General features: G+C 40.8%; 1 protein-coding gene across 6 annotated transcripts; it reads right to left on the bottom strand.

Moving 5' to 3' along the window:
• Nucleotides 1–4: 4 nt before the first annotated feature.
• SRPK1 (SRSF protein kinase 1) lies at nucleotides 5–27,993 on the bottom strand (the record flags this gene model as incomplete). 6 transcript variants are annotated; one of them, XR_014230188.1, is made up of 17 exons in its annotated part: nucleotides 6–493; nucleotides 710–2,527; nucleotides 3,439–3,531; nucleotides 3,973–4,042; nucleotides 5,432–5,539; nucleotides 6,472–6,572; nucleotides 8,039–8,464; nucleotides 8,757–8,970; nucleotides 9,474–9,499; nucleotides 10,531–10,696; nucleotides 11,391–11,497; nucleotides 12,974–13,061; nucleotides 13,257–13,344; nucleotides 13,776–13,884; nucleotides 15,684–15,802; nucleotides 27,522–27,582; nucleotides 27,708–27,993. XR_014230188.1 is itself a non-coding variant. In XM_082330256.1 (16 exons), 16 exons carry the CDS (start codon nucleotides 27,991–27,993, stop codon nucleotides 2,343–2,345), a joined length of 2,247 nt encoding a protein of 748 aa, XP_082186382.1. In that variant the 3' UTR covers nucleotides 5–2,342. The 6 variants fall into 6 exon arrangements, 2 of the variants coding, with proteins under 2 accessions (XP_082186382.1, XP_082186383.1); XR_014230189.1 differs by having other exon boundaries at nucleotides 6–451; XR_014230190.1 differs by having other exon boundaries at nucleotides 732–2,527.

Below are 27,993 nucleotides of genomic sequence, written 5' to 3'. Positions count from 1 at the left end.
GAAAAAAGACAAAGCACCCAAGTAGAAAGAATAAAAATGTATTTTCCTTCAGGTTTTAGACTGACACAGCAAGTATAAATCCTTTAGTGTGAGCACTTTACAGCAATTTGGAAATTTAACAAACCCCAAGTGAACGAGCACACAGTACAAGACTGAATCCTGACAGCTGCTTCTGCTGGTCTTCAACTCACAAAGCTGGCTCTAGCCTTGGCTATCACAGTAAAAAACCTCCTCCTCCAGTCAGGGGTGGCAGAGGGTAGGGAAGGACGGGAAGGAGCTCTCAGAGTCGAAGTACGCAGACCCCTTCTAGGAAAAGTTCTTTAATCAGCCAGTCTCAAGTACACAGGACCGGGTGAGCTTTCAAGACAACAGAAGTTGTTTGCCCTGCCAACGTATCTTCACAGTATGTAGACAGTAGGTATTTTGGAACCCAGTCCTGTCTGCAGTCCTTCTGTAACAGATATGGAAGTGACACACAACTGGAAAACTCCAGCTGAAAGGGAAAAAAAAGTCAAATCAACAGTTTAAAACTCTTTTGGTAGGTTACCTTCCTTTAATTTTAGATTATATGCATAGAGAACCTGATCTACCCCTAAAAGAACATGCAGCATCATTGCATTAATAAGCCCAATCAGACATTGGAGTGGAGAAACTCTTTTCAAGTGGATTAAATGACACCAAGGTTTATGAATGAACAATCCTTACGAACCAGGATTTCCAGACACACATACAGAAGCGACACATAACAGTGGTCTTGGCAGCTTTGGCAATGTAATCGTCTCGGATAGCATCTCTGTGTGGCCTCCAGCATGCTCCTGCAGCAACTTCTGTCCTCTCAGAGCCACCATGAATCCAAAGGCCTGTTTGGTCCAGGGTAAGGAAGTGCCTCTGAAGTCTCAACGTTGCCAAATTTTGCTTTAGAGTAGAGTAGGATGCACTGAATCTGTAATAGGATGGGCAAGTCTAAAAGAAGCCATCATAAAACTATCAAATGCCACAGTGATTTAACTTTTAATTAAAATTAACCCATTTACTCATTATATCCAACCCCCTCTGAGAAGTTTATATAGAAACCCCACAGAACATTTTTACTTGGGGTAACTCTAGAAACAGCTTCTAATCCAGTATCTACATAGAAAAGTCAGTTCTGTTCCACTTCTGCTAGCTCTCCTTGTGCTAATGGCCCAGAAAATAAAAGGCAGTCCCATCCCAGGAAGTTATTTCTGAAGGCTAGCACCTGAAGCAAGCTAAAGGAAAAGAAATCTTTACACCAGGCCTTTAAGTGTTGATTTTGAAAGTCAAGGGCTATAGCATGGCTGCCACCCTTTTCTTGGGAAAAAGTGAATGGTCAAAAATTAAGAGCCAGAGTAGACTGCATCAGTGAAAGCCAATCTCTCACGGCTACAGCAACCACCTCAAGCAAGGCAAAAAAGTGCCAGTAAGGGATAAAAACAAAAAATCTTATAGCTCACTAAAACATCAGAAGAGTTGCCTGCAACAGGCTACCTCTCTGCAGCCAAAGGGTGCACCCATCTGCATGCTGAAGATTGTGCATTGAGTCAGTTCCAGCTTTTGCTCATTTTGCTTGTCACCTTTTAGTCACAGGCATTAAAGTAGAAAATATCACCGAGTTCAGAAACTATTTTGACTATCTGGCACGGGGAAGGAAAAAGTAAAGGGGCAGGGCACTTTGAAGAAAGAAAGGATACTAAAACCTAGGTTTAAATAGCTCTTTTGAAAAGATTTAAGCAGCTAGAACTAAAGAAAAGTTATGTGACTGGAAAGCAACGAATACAGGAGACACCTAGAAAATGATGGAGGATTTGGAGGTCTTTGCTCTACAAGGAACTAGCACCACCTTGGTGCCATCTGTTACTTCTCACCCCATTGCTAGCTACTGGATGAACAGCAAGAAATTGACTCCTGAGTCAGTGAGATAAGGAGGCATTCAGATCTTCACATTCCCCTCATGAAGAAAGGAGAGTTGAAATTTAGCTAAGGGAGCATATCTGAGCACAGGTGAGCTCACATCTGTAGCACACGGTGATTAGCAGCGAGGAGACTCAGAAAAAAACTTCATATTCTAGTCAATTAGTCTTTGGCGAAGCCCAATCAAGGCAAAACACAGATGATGGCCACTGGCTGAGGAGAGTCCCCATTGAGTCACACAAGCAAACTCAGCAGAACAGTTTAGATTTATCTAAAATCTTGGAAGCCTTGAAGGAAGAACTTCACACTGAAAATGAACAAGGAAAAAAAAATGGATCTGGGAAGGGGCAGTTGGGTGCGTGTACACTATGCTGTAAACCAGAGTGTAGTGCTGTAGCATTGGGTTGAAGCCTCTATGAGTTAAGCCAGGGGTGCCTGAGACACTCTGCTGCTGTAGCTCGTTTCTCTGGGATCAGCTCCAACATCGGCAATAAGAAGTCTGTGAATGCAGCTGCCTCATCTTGGGACCACTCGTATTTTTCCACCAAGACTTCAAAAAGGCCCCAGGGCTTCAGTTTGGTGATGTGCTTCAGATCACCTGAAAACCAAGAGAGACAGGTTAAATGCAAGACATGGGAACAGAGCAGCTGAGTAAAATAGGCTGAACATCTAAACAAGACAGACTGAATGCAGAAACTGTTCTGAATAGTCGGGCATTGGGAGTATAAAACGGTAGGGCATGCTGAAGGAAGAAATACGTTACACTAAAACACCTTTTCTATCTGCTTTTGAAGATTGTTCTAGAAATGTACTTCCTTGAAGGCTTCTTTTTTCCCTTCTGCTATTTCTGATCCAGTATCAGCAAATATTGTTTAACTTCATTAAATCACCAGTTATACCGGTTGACATGACAGATAAACACTGTGCCATTGACTTTGGAATACCTGCAGCACTGTTTGAGGAAGCAATATAGTACTAACAAAAAAGGGTTTGTTTTACGAAAAAAAAGTATTAAACTAGGTCAAAACCTTCTTCTTGAGACTCAATACATTTCTGGGGTATTTAGGGCTTTATGATAATGGTATAACGTGTCCTGAGCAACATGGCTCAGGATACAAGGCACTATTTAGATGACTGGCATGCTAGAAATGGAACAAAGTTGTCTAGAGAAGACTTCAAAAGTGAGTCAACACTTCTAGTTGACAAAGATCAGCTAAATAAAGCCAAATCAAGTCTGAAGAAATATCTACAGTACTGTTTTTCTACCTGCTGCATTTGATCTACACCAAGATGTCAAGTACTAGGACGCAGGGTACTTTTAGCAGTTAGACAAGAATGCCTTATATTTAGCTGCAGTTTCACTGAGAAAGCCTTTCATAAAACAAAGGAAAGACTTAAAGAGGCATCTTTGCTAGCATCTATTGTTAATTGGTATTTTCAGCAAGGCACTCTTGTGTATTTGGAGCAGGGGATGAGGGGATAAGTGACATTTGCTTTGTTTCCTTTTACCTTTTTTGGTGAAAAACTCCTTGGAATATTTTCCTGCCAAAATGAGCTTGCGAGGTATTTTCCCCAGAAGTTCTATGATCAATGCAATGTGATCTGCATTTTTCAAAAGAAAAGACAATGAGACCCATCCACACATCTCTATGCCCCAGTTTCCTTCTCTGGAATATAAGAATAAAGACATTATCTTCCTTAAAATTATTTTGAGATCCACCTGAAATCAGATTACACTAAGCAACAACAAAGTCAAGGGGCAAGGAGGAAAAAAGGTAAGGGCAATTTGAGGCATGATCAGTTTGAGAAGCAGGATAGAGAAATCCAGTGGTAAGAGGAATGGGAAACACCAGAACAAGAACATGGACTTTATTGCATGGTGTTTTACCACAGAGGCTCGAGCACAGTTGGTGCCAATTTCAGTAAACAATCTTTTTGCAAGGAGTCTTTGCATTGCTAACTCATAAGAGAAGGCTCATTCTGAAGAAGCAACCATTGTATTTCATGTCCCATTTTAAAAAGGAAAGACTTAGACAAACACACCTTCATCCCGTGAGTAATCTTCCCCAGAATGAGGCTCAAACAGATAGTCTCCTGTTGCTAACTCAAAAGCCTAAACAAACAGAAATGAGCACATTAAATCACTTTAATACACTTCACACACTGTTAGACTTGCTGCAGGTTGATTCTGCGTATCTCTGTGGGCCAGAAGCAAAGCAGTGGGAAGAATAGCCTGCAAGACTCTAGTACACCATTACCATCTTAAGATGTGCAATTACTTTGCAACATTTTAACAAATGCATTAAAAAACATCATAGGCATATCTATGATGAATTCTGGATCACAGCATAATGCAGTACACTTGTGTGAAACTGTACAAAGTTAAGGCATTTCACATGCTTAGCCACTCTTCCACCTCAACAGCATTTTGCAAAATGATGTCATGTCCAAACTCTAGTGTGGGTTTTTTTTTGTTTTGGTTTGGGTTTTTTTGTTTTGTTTTGTTTTTTCCAAAGATTCTCCTCTCTCCCCAAATTTCAGATATTAAAAAACATTTTTCAAGCAGTTAATCTCTGAACATTTGTCTGTAGATACAAAAACATGTTCTAAATGAGAAAAACATTTGCATTCATTTCAACTCACCACTCCTAAATTCCATGACACATTTACCCTTTACATATTCACTTGTATGCAAAACAGTACCTCTGACCTTCTATATTCTTAGTTTTCTTTACAGACTGCTGTTGTCAAACTATTGAACTAGGCACTCGGAGTAACCACTGTGTAATTTTGGCCACGCGTTCTGCAGAGTCAACGCGACCCCATAGCATTCTCTTTTACCACATTCATCAAAATCACAGTTTGTTTTCCAAGACAGTGAAAATTATTTTGATCACTGTTTTCCAAGCTTAAAATAGAAAAACCAAGCTTCGATTTGTAGAAAACACAGAATAGAGACATCAAAGAGGCACACGCAGTAACAGACTAGACTTTTTTTTTTTTAATCGCCATAGTTTACATTTGCCAGCTATTACAGGAACAGCTTCAGCCTCATCTCAGCATTACTCAGATTATAAAATCATTCCAAACATGCAGAGGATGCATATGATTAAAATATTAAATTATACTGAAGAAGACATCTGTGAAACAGTGCCGGATGCAGCAGAAAGGCTCTTTATATAAAAAGATTCTGTCTTCGGAATTGCATAGTTGTCTCATTTTTCCACAAAGCGTGATGACAAAAATACAATCATATTTGAAATCTGATGGTGCTGTACAACAAAACTAACTTTCAAAATGAAAGCCACACATGGCAAAAAAAACCCAAACAACTTCAGTATGGAAACTTGGTATTCAGCAAGTCTGGAAGCTGGCTGAACACCTGTGAGGGTTTTTTGCCAGGCTTGGCTAGTGACTCAGCAGTCCAGAGGGCACAGCATACATGAGTTTCCCAGAATGCTCTGCAGAAACAGTTTAAAATCCCCTGGATGACACCACTCACCATACATGCCGTGCTCCAGATGTCAGCAGGGGTATTATACCCCGATCCTATCAATACCTCCAAGGATCGGTACTGTCTTGTCTGAATGTCTTCAGTGAAGTGCTTGTGCTAAATAGAAGAAATATTTTACTAAACAGTTAGAGACTGTTTAAAACAGGAGAATCAACAACCTGGAAGGCCAGAGCAGATCAAAGCTCATTCCCATTACATTTCATCTGAATTTTATATCCTCATTAAATATTTCCTTATATTCCTACAAGTACTGTTTAAATGCTCTACATGAGACACTCCTCAAGTAAAACAGTCCAGCAACTTAGAGGAAAGCAAGCCACAGAAATAGAATACGGGAAGACTGTTCCAGAAGCTGCATCCTCTCCTATCCAATCATGACAGATAGATAGGCCATGATTCAGCTACCTTAAAGCAACACCAATGTAAGAGACCACGTTGCCAGATGCTGCAAGCCTGATGTGCAATTCTGAGTTTGAGACTCATCTCTTCCGTAAGATCTGAAGTATTTTGCCATTTAAGACGACAAGCAAAATAGAAGTTTCTTCTATTTGAAATGTCAAACATTTAAAAGCAGCACAGCACAACCATCAAAGAATAAAACTATTTATGAGTCTCTTTCATGTGCTCATGAATCCACTGAAATGGTTTGACAAGATTATAAACTACAGAACTAGCACATCAAAGCAATTGCTTGCAACTTTCTCATTCTGCAGGAGAGCTACAGACCCTTCAGAAGTTTCACATATGCAGACTTCTACACATTACATGTGACACTGTTCACAGGCCCATCAGAGGTAATCTAATGACCAGTGAGGCACCCAGAACGCAGGCTGAAATCCTATGTTAGAGGACCATTTCCTTCTTTGCGTCCCTGCTCCCCCCTCTTTTCCCCAACATAGTTTCAAACTGTCACCACTTTGACAGACAGGTCTAAGATAGATTCTATTTTACAGATTCTTTTCCATCTTGGCATACTGCAAATGAATTAGCAGGTTTAAACAGCCAATGTGAAAAGATTGTAAACTTACCACCCAGCAGGCATTTCCTAGGTCAGCTATCTTCACTTTGAGCTTATCTGCATTCTTGGGCTCAAGAGGATTAAGAAGGAAATTCCCAGCAGTTGATTTTCCTAGAGGCAACATGTACAACAGCTGATTAAAACTATGCAGACAGTGTCACCATCTGTCATCCAAATCCTATTGCCCTCTCCCTACCCAGGAAGGGTTTTGCTTATGGATCTGAACTTTCCCCTCCCCAAAGCCTAGGTATAAAAATCAGCACCAGTCTGCACTATGAACACCAGAGCTACCACCATTAAGACCTGACTGGTGTTACAAAGCAGAAGGACAAGTAAGCATATGCAACAGTGACTGTTTCCCAGCCCTCTTTGCACAGCCCATCTACATCTAGACAGGCTTTTTAAATAAGGGCATTGCCAGAAACAAAACAAGCCTCTCAACCCTTATGTCTTCCTAAATCTTTGAAGAAGGAGAGTCTACATATTATAGCATCTTTTTGACATACCCATCACTCACTGCTGCAACGCAAACGGTTACAAGAGCTAAAGTATATATTGGGAAAATCTCAATGACACAGCATTGTCAAGAGAGCAAAAATATTGAGTCACTAAATTACATCCAGCTGTAGCTCTAAAGCAATTTGGGAGGGAGCTGCGAGAAGCAAGATACACCTAGTTATCTAGCAGGGGCATCCAACTAAATGCAGTTCAAGTTTCAAAATCTTTAAATTTCACTCGCTACTTTTCATCTATATAACTCCCCAGCAGTACTCTGCCACAGAAATGCTACAGAAATTTTTTTTAAAATGAAGTACAAATGTTAGCTTCTCCCTCCTTCTCCAAGCAGATATGCTTCACCTGACCTTGACTCAAAGATGCAAAAAAGGAAAGTTTTATCAATTGATTCAAGTTTTTAAAACACACACACCTGGAATGCGTTTAAACTGCTGTACACTATTGCATGTCTTATGTTCTCCTAAACCTACAAGACTTACAGTTGGTGTCCCCCCCCCCCGAACAAATTATATTTAAACAAAAGCATTGGAGAAGTTTTTTTTCCTATGCTGTATAAGCTTTGTTTCAGTCACGCTGCATTTCCAGTTCTGGGAAAACATTTATTCATCTCGAGTAACTGAGAGGAGTTACCTGTGTTCCATGTTAAGAACAAAACTATCAGAACACACTGAACAGTACTTATCCCGTAATTTAACAGCCAGTGACAATTTGTAGATTTACATTTCTAACTACTAATGAAAATCACATAAGCAACACCTGATACAAAGGAGGAAATGTTCTTATACTGAAAAACAAATGCATAGGTACTTTTAAAAAGTGGGAATACTTATGCATTCAATAGTCAAAACTAAGGTACAGCTACAATTGGAAGCTACAAGCAGCAAATGTCTGAGTAGGACTGTCAGGTTAATTACTCCTGGCAGGAAAAGTCTCAAACAGGTGGTTCTGATCACTTCAGCCTACAAAACAGAGGTTTCTATTAATACTCTGATGAAGTGTTGCAACACCACTCTCCCACATCAAGGAGAAAGGAGTCCTTTCTCACAGGGTTCTTCTTATACCTTTGTCATCTGACGGGCTATTATTCTCATTCTCATCCTCTGAAGGTATCTCTGTCCGGATGCTTTCTTGCAAATGGTTAATCTCCTGCTCATTGAATGATCGCTCTTCGTTGGACGTGGGCTGACACAACATGGAATCTTCTGAAACTAAGGGCACGAACGAGTCCAACATTGCTTCTTGAGGCCTGTTCTCTGAGTCACCATTACGCTGACTGTAATTACAACTATGGAAGTTCTCCTTCTGTGCGTGACGGTGATCGCCACAGTCATTGGCATTACGAAGGTCATCCTCAAGTCGCACAGACCCTTGACTGCCGGAGTCTGGGAAGTCTGTCATTTGTATCACTCCATTGCAATTTATTTCCGTTACACATTTTTCCACGCTGCTTTCCATTAGAATAGATTGCTCTCGTACAATGACTTCAGCTGGAAGAGTGGAAAAGGAGAAGATAGCAGAATATGTCTAAATAAAGTAATAGCTGAGGCTTGTTCAGGGAGCCCTCAGAAGTAGGTAGTTCTCAAAATGTAACTAACTGAACACAATCATTCATTAATTCAACTTGTAACAGGAAATTTCCTAACCTCTTTAGATGGGTAGAACACAACGCAAACACATTAAATGACAATGGCCACCTGTACTAAAGGTGCTCACTCTACTCATGCCAGCATGAGTGAAAGGACAACACTATGCTACTTTAGCAATACTTTAGGTCCATACCTGTCTTTTTGCTGACATTTTCCTCTGGTGGACTAACTTTTACGAGCATTTCCAGAGGGCTCTGAGCTTCTTCCTCCTCTTCAGGCTGTGTCTGGCCAGGGCTTGCTTCCTTCTCCATTTCCTCTATCTCTTGCATTCGCTTCTCTAATAACTCAGCCTGCCGTTTCTGCTTTTTTTTCAATTTCTTTTTTTTATTCTTTGACATTTTGTCAGCCTACACAGAAGCAAGCAGGGGAATTGGACTTAGCATTTCATATTTCAATAAAGCTAAAATGCATCAAGTTTTAAATTTATTTTAGAGCTGAGGAAGCAGTCCGGGATGAAAACTCTGGAGACCGTTCTTCTCCCAAATAAAAAGCAGATATTAAGGTTTTTGGAGCAGTTGTCTATGGCTCTTATCAGTGCATTTCTGTCCTGACCTGAGAAACCTACAGTATTTGCCAAATGAGGGATCTCAGACTCTACAGACAACAGTCACCTTCACAACAGACCTTGAGACCACCAAAAAGACTACTCGTTCTGGTGATATATGAGCTAGTACTACTTACATCTCCAAGACAGCATTGAACCTGATGCTTATGTCTATGACAAACACAAATCAGACTTTTCCTTCTGATACTATAAGGTTGCTTTCCCTTAATGCTGACTGCATTATCAAACAATGCAGCAGATACTGTAAGTAGATGGATGCTTACGCATGAAAGCTATTACACTTACTGGTTTTGGCTGTGGTGCAGTGCTCACTGAAAGGGAAAGGAAGATCAGCAAATTAGTATGTTTATAGTCAAAAACTGCAACTGCATTCTTATCCTAATGTAAGCTTTTTGCTATGTGGTTTGGTAACAACATTGTAAAGATATCAGCAAATGTTATTTTGAAGGCTCATTTCTCTACAAAAGTACAGAAAGAATAATAAAAAAAAAGATAAAAACATTAAATGAGTAGATGCATCATTAACATTCCAGATAGTAGACTTGCTTGACTGATATAAAAGACTTAAACTTCCTGTCATGCAGCTTCTTTTACTGCATGCATTATACATTCTACTGAAAAGAAAATGCAAACCAAAGCATTAAAATACCAAAGTTAAGGGAGCTTGCCTGAGCTAAGCTATGCTATGATGGGCTCAGCTAAACATTGGTGTTGTGAGATTATGACTGACAGAGCTTTCGAATGCACACTGCAGTAGTTCTTGAAAAACTACACACTGGTACAGATGGATATTGCGAGGAGGAACACAAAGAAGTAGGAACAAGAGAAAATTTGCTCTCAGATCTTTAGGCATGTTAGCATGTCAAGGAAGCTGTTTCTGTTACAAGTTTTTAGGACTTCTGCAAACTGACAACAGGTAAATGATTTTCTTGAGACCTTAATGAAATGCATTTTCAGCATCACACAAAGAAAGAAAATTAACTTTTGAAGAAAATCTGTACCTCACCACATTTTCACTCCAGCACTATTTTGAGTGCATTAGCATTTATGCAGGGGTGTGCTATATAAGACTGATTGCCCTACCACTTCATCAGTGCCAGATTAGCTGTGTTAGAAGCAGGTGCCAGCATGCATGTAATCCTCCCTCCATTTTTCTTATGCAAATGACTGCCTTCCTGATCATCTTTGAGTTTACAACTTACAACTAACTTCACAATTTCCAGTTGGCTTTTCAGAGGTTATTTGCATTATTGTTCCACTGTACTCAATTAGGAAGTGTTCCCTAGTGAAATCAGTTATGATTTGGGGGCCTGAGGGAGCCAAATTCTCAGGAAAAAAGCACCTGCAGAGCCAGATGGTGGGGGAGCCCCAGATCTCTGCCACTCTGTTGCTTCTGCAGCCAGCCTGCGGATATACTGGTCGTTAACACACAGAAGAATGTTCTCAGGTTTAATATCTGTATGAATGATTCGACATTTTGTGTGCAAGTAATCCAGACCCTGAAGAACCTGCAGACAGGAGAGAAGGAAATTAATCATTAGAAAAAGCAGAGAATGAGTAAATTGAGAGTGAAGTGAAAATGCAAAATTGCCTAGGATGACCAATACATTGTCTAGGGTAACCAATAAACCTGAATGACTTCCATCTTTGAGAATACTCCAGATTAGAGCTGATGTGATTAGTGTTACTACTCAGTTCCAGAAAATATAGATTCACATACAGATTTCAGCTCTGAATTTAAAATATTGTCTCTTTACCTTCATAACTTAACTTACTACAGTTGAAAGTCTAATCTTAATACCCTACAATAAAATCATGTTTTCCTCCTCCCACATGCAGAAAGATATTTCTTCTTAGGCAGCCATCCAGTAGGAAGAACAGGTTTCTCTTGCTCTTCCCATCATTAAGCACTGTACTTACTGTGACAGAGTTTTTAAAAAATACTTGCACTTATGAGGAATAACCAGGGTAAGAAGAGGTTAAAAGCAAAGCTGGCCTTCCGTCATGGTTTAAGTGTCAGAAAATAAATAATCTGTAGCAGAAGGCTTTTGCAGTAGAGGAAGGAAATATTAACCCAAGAATGATTTGGTTGCATGCAGGAAATACCAGATTTTTAACTTTTGTTTTCTTGGATCTAAGAAAGATTAGTGAGAGAGTTCTCACCGGGTCGAGGGGAACAGTGCAGTCAGAACTGGAACTTACCTGTTTGATGATCTTTTTGACACAAGGGAGCGGAAGCCCCTGATAATTTGACTTGATGATCCACTTCAGGAGATGATGCCCTAGAACTTCAAACACCATACAGATATCTGGAACTCAGTCAAGGAAAAATATGGACAGTCTGACCCAAGGAGTCCTGAATTCCCAAGACTGAGGATCAAAAGAAATCCATACCAGTTAAGCATTTTATATTAAAGAACCCTCATCCTTCTGACACAGCTTAGAGAAGCTGCCTTCCTTAACAGCACCACCCTATCCTACACGTCAGTGTTGTTATCTAAAACCTAAAATACAGAAGGATCAAGTTGGGTAGGACAATGGTCCTAATGCAGCAGTAGCAATCTCCTGCTTTGAGTGGAAGCCAGTTAGACAAGCAAGTGTGTATTAGTATTTCCTGCTAGTATTGAGACAGCTTCAAGCCAACACTGTACATTTTGGAACAGCCTAGGCTCTTGCCCCAGGCAAAACTCGATGCCAGATCTCTCTGTACCAGCATTACCTGAAAAGATAATAAAATTTCCATTTCATAAGTCATCTTTAGAACAACTGAGTTACCTTCTCCGCCCTCTCTTGCCTCTTTACCAGCAAAACAAACTTTTGACAAGCCTGGACTTCAGCAATATTTACATTATCTGCTTTTTGTCTATAAGACCTCAGCAGCTACAGTCACTCTAGTGACATATTCAGTATTATGCCTTTTCTTTAGAAGTCAAACTTCTAGGAGTTTATTAGGCTGCTTTTCTTCTACACTGGCAGAAGGCATGCGTTTCACAAGAGTGAAAGAAATACAAGATCAAGTCAATGTTTACTCGGTGCTATGTACCAGGAAAAAGTTAGAGGAAATACATTATGGAGCTACTGTTTGCTAAAAGCGTTAGAACATTTATAACCTACAGCTCGATTCTCTCAAGCAGCCCACTAATTCTCACTGAAATAAAATTCAAGGTACTGCAAAGCGGAAACATCCACGAAAGACCAACTTTCAAATTTTAATGATGCATTATTAGGCCTTGCCAGAAATCGCTGCCTATTAGAAGGCTGTTCACAGAACTACAGGGGGTTTTCAAAGCAATACACTTTAAACATCCTAACAATGTTTATAAAGTCCAAGGTAAGATGCTTCTGTAACTGGAAAACCACCTTATTATCAAGCTATAGACTGCATGTGTTTGCTATTTTTAATTACTCATCTTAACATTTTGTACTGCTTTACTTGCTGCTTGCAAAATTGAGGCATTGAGAGAGATGGGCTCTCTTTCCACAAAGGTATCTTGGACACTAAGCCATTCAGTCCTGATTCACAAGTCAGATGTAGCGACCCCATCTCTCATATCTCAAGCATGACTAAGCAGTACCATCTCCATGACTTAACGCACATTATGTCAGATTGACTGATCATTCTGGATCTGAGCTTAGCAGGCAGTTTTGAGGCAGATGATTCTACAGCAGGTTTCCTTGGGCAGTGAAAGGGATGCCTGGGCATTGCTCACCAGCCCCGACATGATGGCTACCCAGCAAACTCCCATCTTTATGCAATTCTTTGCCTTTATTCCACAAAAGGATATGAGAACCATTAACCCCTGAAATCTTGAAGTCATCTAATAACTGAACAACTCTCTCTTTACTTGGATCATTTGGATCACTGTTGCGGACCTGCAGAGAAAAGGAGGATTAATTTTGTGTTCCTTGAGGTAATTACCAGGCAAGAATATATTTTGAAGCCAGATCTACAGCACTACTGTTAGGTTCCTATCCAAATTCTTTGCAGCTAGATGATCCAGAAATATCAAGCACGTGACTAATGTGAACTCTCCAAAATTAATTTAAAAAAACCTCTCAGGCACTCACCGATTTTAGCAACTTGATTTCATCCAGTGCTGTCTCTGTGTAGTGCTCTGCACTCTTCACCACCTTCATTGCCACAAATCTCCTCCCTCTACACACACGGTAAGTAAATTGGAGACTGTTAACACTCATACAAAGAACTTATTCTCCAGGATTATCCTAATTCCTTTGCACAGAAAAAAGTGCTACATATTTAAGGCATCATGGAAAAAATAAGGTTTAAGCACTCATGAAGATTGTCTTTGGGTCTCTTTTTATAGGACATCCATGTTAGTCATTTCTCAAAATGAAATAATAGGTCAGAGACTGCTGAACACAAGAGCACTCTTTCCACATATATGGTTTGTCCTGTTAACTCCCTCCCACACACTTGCATGCACAATATCAAAAGAAACTTCTGTATCAGGATGTGGACAGCTATGTTTTGTGTTTTTATCTAAAAGTAAAAAGATGCCTTCTGATCATGTTTGTGCAATGCTGTACATTCCCACCAGAAACACTAACTGGATCAGAAAGACTTACTGGATATCCCAAGCTAGCCACACAGTGGAGAAGTGGCCCCATCCAAGCTTCCGAATCACATGGTATCGTCCATTAAAGAGATCTCCTATTTTCACGAGGTGATAACCACCTAGAAAATCAGTGGGAAGTTTATATTCCAAGAGATCACACAAGTGCTGAAGGGCAGGCATGTGGAACAAGCATCACAACTTGAGGCAGACTTATTTGATGTGCTTAAATTTTTAATCATATAAACAAATGCAAATGTTTCTTTAATTGGATCTTGCTAGAACAAATATACAGTATGTCAGAGGAAGAGCTGTTAACAGCCCTCTAGTTGACTGAAAAGTATCTTTTTAATATAACTGAACTAGAATGACTGACTTTTCCTCCTTTTCATTGTAGGTCATCACTGCAGCATCACAAAAGATTATTTTCTCAGTGAAAGCATCTGAAGTCTGCTAGGCTGACCACCTTTGGAAAACACAGCTTATGACGCTCGGTAATAGAATCTTACAGCTAAATATCAGCATTGCTTTTGCATGCTCTATCCTTGTAACGTGAAAGAGTACTGAACCCAAGATCCCAACAGAGTTTCCCATGCAACTGCTTCCCTGACTGAAAGGCACATTGCCATTTAACATCACCACTGGAAACTGAAGTCTCCTCCCCATAGCCCTAGTGTCTCTCAGCTGCTGACTATGCAGGAAGATTCCATGATGGAAGTGAAGATGTGAAAAGCCAGACAAAGACACAAGGGAACTGGCAGAAAACCAAATGAAGAGAAGAATCTGTAATTGTTAAGGTATAAATTTTTGCCAGAACCTGGAATTACACCCTAGATTCCAGGCTCTTACTATTCAGTTGTGGTCAGCAAATATCACCCATGAAATGCATGCTTTGCCAGGAAATTTAATCTCTCTTGATTGACTGGTTCACAAACAAGACATAGAATTGCTATCCATTACTTCATTAGCTCAAGCAGCAGAAGCCTCTTTTCTTCACTTAAAGATTTCAGTTACAACAGTGACAGCTGCACCAATTGCTAATTCACACAATGGCTTTCTTCTTCCCACTTGCTTTACAACAAACAAAATCCCACAAATATTTGGATAGCATGCTAAAAGTAACATAAATGCTTTGAAGTAAAGCACTGAAGTGTAAGAAACATTGCAACTGAAGTTCCCTGTGCTATTTCTACTTTGCTTTTTGTTTTTATACACATATATGGCATTTGTTATATGCTCATCCCTCTGTCTTATTCAATATATACAATAAATAGTATCACAGAATTAATCTTACAGAGCGCTTGGAGGTGGTGGCACACATTCAAGCTTCAACTAATTGATCAGTTGAATTTGTATGATCAGTGTTACGTCTTTTTTAAAGTATTTGCTATGTTAAAAAACAGCCTGACCCTTTTGATATTGGATTATATACTGTAGTATTTCCACTCGCTCTGTATTTAGCTTCTACTCAGAGAAACAATGGAAGACTATATTTGCAGACACAAAGTTATCTGAACAATGGCTACTAAGATTATGATCTTCAAAAGAAAACAGTGAAGAATTTGAAACTGATTTGAAGGATTTGAAGTTGCCATTTTTCTGATGAAAATCAAAAAGAAATTGAATGCCTACTTGTTTTTACCAATTTTGAAAGCCCTCTGGCACAGAGGAAAAACTAACAGGTTTAAACACATGCATTAAAAACAGCTCTCCAATTCAAATCTTGACTGATGACAGAGGGAACCTTGGAGAACAGTTTTGCCGTTTCAGGTTAGCTTGAAAAATGTTATTATTGTCATGCAGTTTCAAAAAACACTTTAAGTAAGAGGGAGTCTCTTTTCATTCTCTATAGTAGATGGGAAATGGAGGGAATTTCTTGGTTATATTGAAAATTCTGCACCTTAAACTGGCAAGTTCTCACCTTTACAGTAATCATTTGGATCCTCTTGTTCATCGTCATCTGATCCCAGGATTTCTTCCTCTTGCTCTGGAAGATCATTCTCTGAATGAGCAGCAGGGCCTCGATGCTGAGTGTCGGGTCTGAAAGAGAACACACTGCATGTCTCACACACATTACTCTTCAGTTCGGTAGCTTTCACTTCATGTGAGGGATTGCTGATAATGGAGGAGATGCAATATTCAGCCTTCAGAAAAACTATTTTCACATTTAAATGCTTTTACTCCTGAGCTAGTATCAAGGTAGATAGAAACAATTTTTCATATACTAGTGAGAAATACAACTTAATGCCCTAGATTTGCTTTTACAGAGGAACAAAGAAAAGGCCAGACAAGATAGCGAGTTAAAAACTCAGTGATCCCACCAAAATATTAGTCTCTTTGAACCCCTTCTCAGCCTTTCATTCAGTGAGGACTTTTCTAACGCAAATTTATATTTTAAGCTGTTACCTCATATAAAACCTTAATATTTAAATGTTGATGAATGTTATTTTAAAGACTACCATCAATTAATTCTTACTCCTCTTGAAAAAAAATTTACCAAGTGTTTTAGAACTTGTGCCCTTTGTCCCTTTCACTCAAATGAACATTTAACAATCCTTCTGCTTCTACCACTTTAGAACTCTAAAATCCCTAATATTGCCCTCGATTGCTCCTGTCTTCATGTGTTAGCTGTGTTTCTAGTTTGTCTCTTCACTGAAGGTCTAAAGTTTGTTACAGTTGTCTGAACTAAGGAGAGTGGGCGTATGCAGAGCAGATGTTCTATAAAGCCATCCGAGAGCTTGCCATTGCAGAGGGATTGAAATCAGGCACCGAGATGGTAATTTTTCTTTCCACTCCTACATTCATAAAAACATTAACTTTGTGTGTTTAACTTTTCACCAAACATGCTACTCTAAGTTCCTGCTTGTGAAGATCACATTGGCAAAGGCCACCTCATTGCTCTCACGCATTTAAGATGTGTTCGAGTTCCCTGAGCCAAAACATATTGCTATCGCCCCCTGTGCCCCAACTCCTTCTTCATGGCAGCACACTGCTTACATCCAAACAGCTCATGAAATGATAATACTAAAACAGGTAAGTTATTTACTTCACAAAGCATTACAGGGAATGGTTAAATGTCTACAAAGCTTAATCTTCAATATTCTTTTGTACAAAGCAAGCATTTATAGTAAAAACAATGCTTACAGCCCGTTTGCATTGGCAAGATTTAATGGCAAAGTACTGCAGGATATCAACATTAAGCTTTTCTTTTCTTAGAAGTATGAGATATTAAAAAAGCTGGAGTTGTTGAAAGAGGTGGGCAATGATTTTCTTTACAGCAATGACACACAAGCACGAGATAACATTCTTTACAATGAGCTTCCCGGTCAGTGTGACTTAGCAGAAGTTTCTTGCATTGAAACTATCGCTCCAGTGAAGCAGCAGATATAACTGATGCCTTCCACCACTCTATTTCAAATTCAACTCATTTTGCTCAAAGGAGTAACTGCTGAGACAGCCACTGGTTATGCCAGTGGACATGCTAATGCATGTGGGCTTTCCGATGCAGTTTTTATAGCTTCTAACCGAGTTGGAGTCCTGTGCATCATATCATGGCCATACTAACTAATCTTAATCCATGGGGCAAATGTAATATTTCAATGTTGAGTAGTTAAACAGTAGAATGAATGTTCAGCATTTACCTGCTACGCATGCACTCTGCTGAGACTTCGTACATTAAATACATTATTACACATTAAAACTACAGCCATCTTAAATATCTATGGAGCATGAAAAGGAACAAATCACATATTCTGCCATTTACAACGTGGAACTGAAGTTCATTAAAGCAAAGAGGAGCTACAAAGCTCATCCTGGGCATGACCAAACCACCCGACATTTACTTTCAGTCTGTTATCAGAGCTATTAAGTCCTGCTGATTTTTTAATTTGGGAACAGATAAGCAACACGGATTAGTGGTCCCGAACCATAAAACAGGACTGCCAGGCAGTCCATTCCACTGCTGCCAAGCTAATAAGACATTTATTAACAACCCCATAGCTTGATCCAGCCCCAAGATATTTAGCATTTAGACTTCTTCCCCCAAGAGCCACAGAATTACAAGTTGAGGGTAAGAAGAAGGAAACCGGGGGTGGGGCGGGGGGCAAGTCTTGGAGGTCAAAAAGCTACTTTAGAACTGCTGCATTCCTTTGGGGACAACTGAGCTACGAATAAAGTCATAGACTATCCCCAAATTAAGAGCAGATAGCAAAGGCAAGAAAGGGCCATGGACAGAATGGTTGAAAGGGAGACTGGATGATCATATGTAACAAGTCCTATAGACAGGGTAAAGAAAACCAAACCACAGAATTGGATAGAAAGGAGAATTTAAGACCAGTAGCCACACCCATAGCGTAAGTAGTAAAGAGTAATTCTCCCCAATGCTGTTTCAAGATTTTCACTTCTATAAGTGTGCAAGATGTAAGGCATTAGAATGGATTCAAAGAAAATTCATCTTAAGAACCACTGATGCAGACAGAAACATCATGCCATTCTGCAGTCCCAGTGCTTTTCAATAATAGTAATATTTCATGCATCAAGGAAGAAGTTACTGGAAGCACTAAACCCCATTCTCTTCAAAGCTTTCTGTACACCTCCTAAGAAAGGGCTGACGAATCATGCCACTGACAACCTTGTACACAACACACCCTGTAGTCTGCATCCGAGTCTGTCCTGGGGATCCAAAAGCATTTCACTATATTATAATCTATTACACCAACTAATGTGATAGTGAGCCATATTCAGGTCACATACATTTCTACAGTGCTATTTCCTTTATGAAATCACCTCCAAAACATATCTCATTCCTTTGCCTTCCTGTGAAAATTCATTAGATGTTACTACATCCCACTATCTTCTTCGCCCAAAATGACCATGTCAACTGGAGATACAGATCGAGAGAGACTTAATCAGTGCAGAATACATATTAATACCAAACTGATACACAAAACCACAACCCTCATCTGTCTGCTTCGCTCACACAGACTGTACTATAGAAGGCACAAAAGGCTGCTAAGGACAGCAGAAAAATCCATAGCCAGTATTTAAAGATGACAGCTGAAACAGCTGTCAGCAATATTGCAAAATGCAGATAAAATATATAGGGAGCCTATAAAAAACGGTTAATGGTTTATACATTAAAAATCAAGTGTTCTAGGGTACTTTTTTTATAGCTACCTCTGTTCTACTTAAGAACACCTTTTACTTTTGCTCCCTCAATGTGCTAATTAATCATGAGAATTAACTGGATTTGCAGGGTCTCTCTGCAACTACATAGCAATATTTTACTTAAGGAAAACAATGCAGTACAGCAATGCTAAGGCAAAATGCTAGATCTTTTATGGGATTCGTGTGAATCCACATCTAGAGACCCCCCAAAAGTCCTTATTCTCTCAGGAATGCCTGAAGAACTGCAGATTCACGAGACAAAAAAAAAAAAAATTAAAGAGGGTAACCTACCTGCATGAAGCACGGCCTCCCATTGATAAAGATATTCCCGAAGACAGCCCAATAGTTTTCGAAAGAGCCATTAAAAATCAGATGCCACACTGTTCAGGAAGCAGGGGGACATCAACGGCAGGCGGAGGGGCTGGTTCTTCTCGAACACAGCAAAGCTTTGTGCAAGAGTGAGGGAGAAGAGGGATTTGCCTCCACCACCTAGCTGCAGATGTACAGCACTGCATTGCAGGTAAAGGGCCTTGCAGCAAGGCTGGGGGTTGCTCTCAGATGATCTTCCTGCAAATTCAGTCATGTTAGGGGTTGAGCATAAATAGATTCATCTCATTGTCTTGATGTTTACCTGTCTCAGTCTTCCCTCTAATGAAATTAGAAATTCAGTCAGATACTTTGTTTCATCTTCCTGAACAAGCCTGTTTTATTTGTGTATTCAACAGTCCACTGGATTCAAAGCTCAGATGAAGACAAGGATCATGGTAATTGCCAACAGTCCAATCCTTTTGATACAGAAATGCCAGCACAATCACACAGAAGAGAAAAGGCGTTCAAAGTAAAAATTAATTTTTCTGAAGTAATTCCAAACCTCCCCATCCAGAGTAACAAGAAAAACTTATTCTTTATGCTTAAAAGTAATAAAAAAGGCAGGAGAAGGAGTCAAATCTTTAAAAAGGTGAACTGTTTTTCACAGCAGCAGGCACTTAACATCATCCTCCCACGACGTAGAAGAATTACCAGCCATTTCCTGTGCCTGTTTATCCTGCTGGTTTATGTAAGTGATAGGGGAAACAAGTCAGCAACATTGTGACATAGCAAGTAATAATTTAGAGATTTTTCTCTGCTAGGAAGGACTGCTTATTAGTGAAAGACATGCTGAAGCTGGCTCTGCAGTTTTACATCAAGAGGTTTAAAAGAAGAATTGGATTCATCTGATAGTATATCTAAAGTATTTTCACCTTAAAAGCTCAATGAAGTTAGAGCATCCTTTTAAGAGTTTAGCAATGCCAAACCTCTTCACGTTAGAAGAGGTGTTAACAACATGCAAAATTTTCCACTGTAGACAAGATTTCGCCCCATGTTCATTGAATGTATCACCTGACAACTCTGCTCACCTCTGCAATGCATAGGGACAGTAACAGTTATTTGCAGGAACTAAGATTTCAGTCACTTGCTCGTTCATTACAAAAGGTGTTCAAAGAGTCTGGAAAACACACTTTTGTATTCTCTTGCCAGTTTCCCATAGAATCACTTATCTGGTCCACATGCTAAAAATAAGGTAAAAAACAATAAAGAAGCCTCAATCGCACAACGTGTGTTCTTACAGATTTAAACTGAGGTAGATCCAACAGCATCAGGAGGATGCGAAGAAGGGAGACCACAGCCATGCCCAGTAGTACAGACAGTGCAATTAAAAAGCAGCGCTCATTGTGCTGTGGAGAGGCACTGGCATGGGCTCCTTTACTGTTCTCTATAAATTACTAGTCAAGCCATCATAACAGCCAAGTCTCCACATGCAACTTCACCGTCAAAACTCAGAACTTGTTTTCTCCACCCCGATAACTTACATGACAAAATGCTGGAAGAGAGGTGTTTTGTTCTCCTATTTAAGAGCATTAAGAGCAACTTCTTCAAAACTCTTATTTTGTACAGGAAATAAGTATTTTTCCTTGTCCCCAAAACAGCAGAAATACTGTCCATGCTACCTATCTACCTGCTTTGAACAGACACAAAGGCAGACCCCGTCCACCTTCAAGCAAGGAAGGCAGTGTACATTTAATAAAAATCACTGTTGCCACACCTATCTTCTTTACATATGTGCTAACAAAAAAGATAGTCCTTACTCCTCTTTACCTCAGTTTGCCATTCCCTTGATATTAGCAGAGATGACGCCTACCCGCAGGAAAGTGAAGACAATTGCTTTCCTAAATGACTTTTAAGCCGCCTGCAGCACAATCTTTATAAAGTCATCCTTTATTTGTGAGCTCCAATTACACACATGAAACATCCCCAAACAGAATTCAATTCGCTAATGTAAGACTAATGACGAATCCAGCTCATACTGTAAGAGATGCAGATAAGAGTACTATAACACACCCTGGGACTCTTGCTGAAGGAAGCGTTGCTTTCCACTTTAACCATCCAGCCAATGATTTCCAGGGCTGTACACCCACCACAGCAAGATCTTGCTTCAAGCGCTATTAAGGATTCCTTGTTTTCATTTGGGGAGGAGGATAAAAAAGCTCCGTATGGCATGGTGAAAAGCCAGGATTTAAAATCTCTCTCCCGTATTCACATCCGTGCACCAAGATAATGTCTCTTTAAGGGAAGTATGCTTGGCCAGAGTGCATCTCATGATCATATTAAGGCACATGTAGTCAGAATGACTGCTTCTGGTGCCAGCCTCCAACATGTTGACATGCAGATCCGCTGGCAAACTGAGTGTTCGATAAATATTTTAACTGTTTAGACTCAAACTTTCAGTATGAATTCAGGTCTGAAATTATAAAAGTACTTTCCTGCTAGTATGCACTTTACCCTTCTGCTCAAGAAATTTTTAAGCATTTGAGGGGACTTGGGGGAATTATACATCACAGATTGTGGGGGACTTACAAGTCTACAATCCACATTATATTGTGATTATTGCAATTCACTCACTCTTCCATCCCTATTTTTCTGAATAAAGAACTGCCATTTTCTGCCAGCATGGCAGATCCACAATACTTGCTGCTGTAGGGCAGCCATCCCAGAGCTACCAGAATACCACTGTTGAGAACTTAGAGAGGACTGGAGATGGTCTAACATTTAGTTTTGAAAGAATGGCATTCAGAGGCACAAAGACATATTTTTGTTTAGTGGATCTGTGGGAGCTCAGTTTGAAGATAAGTAATAATGAATTTCACATGAGAACGGTACTAACGCACAAATAACAGAGGCAATCAAGTTTCTTGCTCCCCGTACCCACGCACCCACAGAAGCATTTAACAAGCTGTTTGTAGAACCATCTGCTATTCCAGCTATTACAAAACAAGGGACTTCCATGGAAACCAGCAGATCTTCAAGTTGTGTCCTGTCATAGTCCAATAATCACTTCTGTATTCGAATGAAAAAAATCTTGTGGGCAAAGCATTCTGACTCTACCTTAAAGGTATGTTCAAAATACTTACTAAAGATGTAGCCCTGGTATTAATTATGAAAGACGAGTGAGGAAAACATAATCCAAGATCCTGATCCCAGGCAAAGTTTTGAATAAGGAAGCTGAGAAAGAACCCGAGAGGCCTCTCAGAACTCCAGGGCTCCTCAAAGACAGCAGGAAAGTGATACAAGCAAGACATGCAATAACAAACTGGAAAGTATCAGACTACTAGGAATTTTCTGCTCCCCAGACTGCATAGATGGAAAAATTACCAACTTCCTCTCTTCATAGCAATTCTATTGAGGAGGAAGAAAGAAGTGAGGCTTCACTGCATGTCAAGAGCCTGGCCAGAAAATTACAAATAACTGTAAACCAGCTTCTTGAAAATACTGAATATTGCATGCATTTGGGAAGAGGAAGAAGCAGCAAGACAGCAGTACTGTACCAACTCATCTCTGCCACTGCCCTCACTCTGGGAGCAGAGGGAGCCAGAGGAACTATTGAAAGTCCTGTGAAAAAATATATCCCGCTCAGTAGAGCCTGTAAGAAAGGATTAAGTAAATTCACCAGTCCACGCAGAATTAGAAGAAAGTACTTCAGATCACGTACGTTTTTCAGAACAAGCCACATACTGTAACTGTATGGCTGCCATGACCTTTGTAGTTATTCATGCTTACAGTAATAAAATGTTCTGCTTTGAGGCACAATCAGTTCAACACCGCTTACACAGAACTGCTGGTTTTGTGCATGAGTAGGCCAACTTTTCCTGAAACATAGAAGACTGCTGAAGCAAGACACTGGACTTGATGAAGCAGTATTATCATCTGGGCCTGCCAATGAAATACCCATCATCTACACATCATACAGACTTGTAGCGCAGTTCTAGTAATACACTTATTTTCTTCATTTCAGAGAAAGTGAGCTATAATACAGAACTATTTGTTCAGTTTCTTGTCTGTTTCTCTAACTGCTTTGAATCTGTGTGGGTTTTTTCACCTAGTTTTTAAATTCTGGGTCTTAATCTCAGTAGTAACCTAAAGAGTCATTTTTTCCTAGGACAAAGAGAACAGTTTGCACTTCTAAGGGTTTGCAACATACAATGTAGACAGAAAAAAAGCCACAGTATTTTACCGGCAATTATGGTCTAACAGTCACAAGTGCCTGATTCCATTACAAATTACCAGAGCCATTAGCAAAGTACACCTATATTTGTATTTTAGTTCAAATAGAAGCTTTTATTTTCAAACAGAAGCCTAGTTTTGAAGTAAATACCAGATCTTCCTCACATATTGGGCTTTTGTTCACATAGCACAACAGTCTCATAGCATAGGAAATTAATCTCTTTCAAATGAAACCATGTAGATGGCATGCTCCAGCACCACTTCAGCCAGGAATGGATGTTCTATCCATGCTAGAGCTAACTCAAAGCAACATTCCCCTCCAAACAGCATGTGGAGCCTTCAAAAATCAAGCTTGTAATCTCCTGTTAGCCTGCACTGCTTCCTAAACACACACTACCTTGCTGCACCAAGGTATTACAAGTACACACGTGGCCTGGTCTGTGCTATTGAACGTGCAAAGCAAGAAACAGCCACCTCGTGGCCGATGAAAGGCTGAACTGTTGGAACGCCCATCGCTCCTTCCTCCTGCTGAGTTCATGGACATCCCCATCCAACACAGCTCACAAAACACCGGAACACAGAAATTCTGTTTTCAGTTCCCTAGAAGTCATACGAGGAAAACTAGCACAAAAACTGTTCCCGGGAAAGTACTGTGCAGCTTCCCCACCTTCCTAAGGACCAGTGCATATATTACGCCTAACACATTTGTCTACCAATGCTGAACTCCAAAGATATTGATAACTGCTTCAAACTAAGAACTGCAAAAATCTTCTGCATTTTTGACAACTGGGCAAAAATAACTACCTGAATGCACCTCACCAGATACAGCTGTCCGAAGAGTTCACAGTCTAAGTTACTAAAGTTTTAGTAAGAAAAAAGCTTGTAAGCCTACAAGCTCCTTTTTTAAAGACAGGCTTTTTTGAGTGTCTTTGGGAATCAACTGACTGTTAGTGCCTGAGATGTTCACACCTCATGAAATGCTATCTTTTGGCAGCAACATACATTGCAGTAGCCTACATACCAAACTCCCTATGTTTTATTAGCAACTAAAGCTTTGACATGCTTATTTCCTGACATATTCTTGATATTAAGGAAAAGGCCAAGTAGAAGCTTGCTCTCATTTTCTAAAAATAATTTAATGAAAGCAATTTTAATACTAATTCCTTGCCTTTTTGATTGAAAAGGCTGAGATAAGAAGAAACTGACATCAGTGTTTCACTCAAGGCCACAAAGCAACCCAGTGATAGTCAACATTAGAACTCAGGATCTCCCTGTATCTAGGCTTGCTTTTTGTCCCTCCAAGGCATTCAGCTGTCACTCTCCCTCTCCTTCCTTCTCCTCAATTCTTATGGAAACAGGAGCTGAGCAAAGGTACACAGCTATGATATTCTTCCTACTCTACAATGGCAGACATGGAACCAACAAGCAGGCTAGGCAAGAAGCAGCTTCCTAAGCAAATATTTGAGACAGCTGCTTTAATAATTCTTCCAGATTACCAAAAGATTTGGGGTAGTTTTACTGGAGTGGGAAGACACAGGTACCTCACCTTCATATTACCAAGAAACTTTGCCTGCTCTCTTTCTACAGAAGAGCATGTTAGGATAAATGCACTCACTCCTTCACTGATATCAAATAAAACTTTTAAGATGGGAAGGCTGGGAAGAAATAGGAACATCTGGAATTTGCAGAAAATTAAGAACTTGGTTGACCTTCCCATTAAAAAAAAAATCTTATACACGGAATCATAATTAGTATTTACAAGGGTTTTCTGTAAATAACCAGTTTAGGCTGGTCTTGTCTGAACCTAAATAGCAGCAATTTTAACTACTGAATGATGAAAGAAGCAGTAACTTTTCAGTTTTGTACTATACACAGTCCATTTTAATTATTTTAACTTTTCCAAGTGTTTTTTTTTCCTGTTTTTAACCAGATTGGGTTGACAGGGAAATTTAAAGCAGGTATAGCTCATTTCTAAAGTGAAAGATATTTTGAATTGCTTTAAATCCCTTCAGAACATTCTCTGCATTTTTATACTTATCCATAATAAGATAATTCCTAATACTTACCAACCCTAATCTTTTAAAATCAGCTGTTTCATGCTTTTTACTGCCCTTCATACAGAAAAAATTACATGTGTGTGATCTAACCAACTACCATGGAACATTAGATGTTAAAAGGACATTCCATGTGGTTTCAGGTTTACATTTTATGGAAAAAGTCTTGTAACAACCCAGTTAAGCTTATTTTAGAAGATCTAACTAGAGCAGCTTTGTATGTAAATAGCATAAATGTCATGGAACTGCATCTAAAGTTAGAGGCTGACACCGGGTTCTTTTTGTTGTACAACGTACAGCATAAAGTACATGCAAGTTTCTTTCATTGCTGAGGCAGGATCTAATAAACCTATGGTACCAGAAAACAGAGTTGAAGCATGTAGTTTAAGAAGATAAATGCAGCATTTTACAAATAGTATAGTTCTCCACTCAAATCAAGGTTAGTGGGAAAATCAACAGCTAATCAGCAGTGCAGTTAACCTGTTCTGGCTACATGGTTAAAAAAGAATGCTTTAAAAAAACATGCTAGCACTGAAAGTTACCATTCAGCAACCTCAGAATTTACACAGAAATCAGTCTTCGCAACTGCAACTGTGGACTCTATGGGCAGAGTCAGTATTGTTTGTCTGCAGCCGGACAAGGAAAAAGAAAAAAAAAAAAAACAAAACCAAAAAACAGTAACAGTTATAGAATTAAACAATGGATTATTCATTCAGAAATTAGGATGCAGATAATACTATAGAAAAAGGAGAGCTCTTCAAAAATTGTCCTAATGCTATCTTCAAGAAATACCAGGAACATGTACAAAATAGCACGAAAACATAATGCACATCTCCCAAAGAGTTTAGTTAATGCTCTTCACCCCTCAGAAGCCCCATCTCAAAACAACTGAATCACTGCTGGAGACAACCAGAAAATTTTTTAAAATCCCTGTGATTTGTCTGAGGAAGTGACTAAGAAAGTGTTACTCTAGGCCTAAAGAAAAACCCCTCCAACTCCCACCCTCAAAGCCTTACTCACTAAATACCTTTGGTTCCTAGGCACCAGAGAGTATAAAACCTCCTGAGGTACCAGAGATTTTACACAAATAAGCAGCATTTTACTGAGCACACAAAACCGGCTCTAGGATTTACATCACTTTTCACTAGAAAGGAATCCACGACCAGCACTGAATGCGGTACTTAATGCAGTCTGGTGGGAGCCATTGTTTAGTATTTACTCGAGATCTTTTAATTTTTGTATCTGCATCCAAAAGTTCACCACATATAAAGACTTGTGAAATTCCTGTGGTAGGAGAGAAGCCACACGAGAGCATCAAAGTTAGAGAAAGAAGTAAACAACACATCACAACATTCCTATGGCAAGATTAAAAAAAAAAAAAGGGGGGGTGGGAGCGGGGAGAGAGTCAAGAGAAGCTGGTTCCTAAAGCCAGCAGTTACTGAACTGCTCCGGGGCCTCCAGAGAGGAGAGGGGACACTAGAACCCCCAACGGGTACAGTCTGGGGCTGAGGGAAGGAGCCTGGAAGGACAGAGCACGACACGAAGCGGGTAAGCACAACTGCAGCTCTATCATCGAGTTTCAGGGCAGACGCATGGAAGAGGGAGCCGCCTTACACAGCCAGGCAGCTCCGCTCCCCCGTACACAGCCCGCCAAAGAAACCACGACAGGGGACGGCGAGGAACCGTGAAGTTCTGGGGAAAACCAGCCTCGGCGGAGAGTAGGGCGGCAAAACCCGCCGCCCCGGGCCACTAGCCGCGCCAGCTCCCTGCCTATGCCGCGAAACGTGTCTTCAATTAAACTCGTGTTAAAAGCCCGTTTAGCCCGAGGGGTTTGCACGCTCCTCCGCCCCGGGTGTGCTCGGCTCCCGCCAGGGCTCGGCAGCCGTCTTCCCCGCGAGGAGGGCCAGGGGATAACAGAGGCGGCGGTGCCGGCGGGAGACAGCGACGCGGCCCAGCAGCTGGAGCTGCCGCCTGAGGGGAGCCGGGGGGGCCGTACTTACTTCCTCTGGGCCTTGTCCTTCTTGGCTTTGGTCCGCTTCTTTCGGGCCTGCAGCGCCAGCACTAAGGGAGAGAGCGGGAGAGAGAGAGGCGTGAGGGGCGGCGGGCCCGGGGGGGGGGGGGGGGGGGGCGCGGGCCCGGGGGGGAGCACCGCCCCGGGGGGACGAGGGGGACCGCGCGGCGCTCACCTTTCCGCTCCATGGCCGCCAGAGCCGGTAGCCCCGGGTGCCCCGCGCGCCTGCGCTCTGTGCCCGCCCCCTGCGCCACGCCGGGCCGCGCCGACCGGAGCATGCGCAGTCTGGGCACCTTCGCGCACCACCCGGCGGCCTCGATCTCACCCTCGCTGGGGGCGCCACTCGAGATCGAGCTGTGGGGGGAAGCCACGCCCCCACGCCCCCGGCCCCGGCCCCGACCCCGGCCGCCCCCCGCGGGGCGGTGCTCCCCGAGCGCCGGCACCGCCTCCGGCAGCGCCAT

Source organism: Platalea leucorodia, assembly GCF_965183815.1.
Source record: "Platalea leucorodia genome assembly, chromosome: 19".
Classification (NCBI taxonomy): domain Eukaryota; kingdom Metazoa; phylum Chordata; class Aves; order Pelecaniformes; family Threskiornithidae; genus Platalea; species Platalea leucorodia.
The sequence above is the reverse complement of the archived record's forward strand: the minus strand, read 5'-3'. Positions and strand labels throughout refer to the sequence as shown.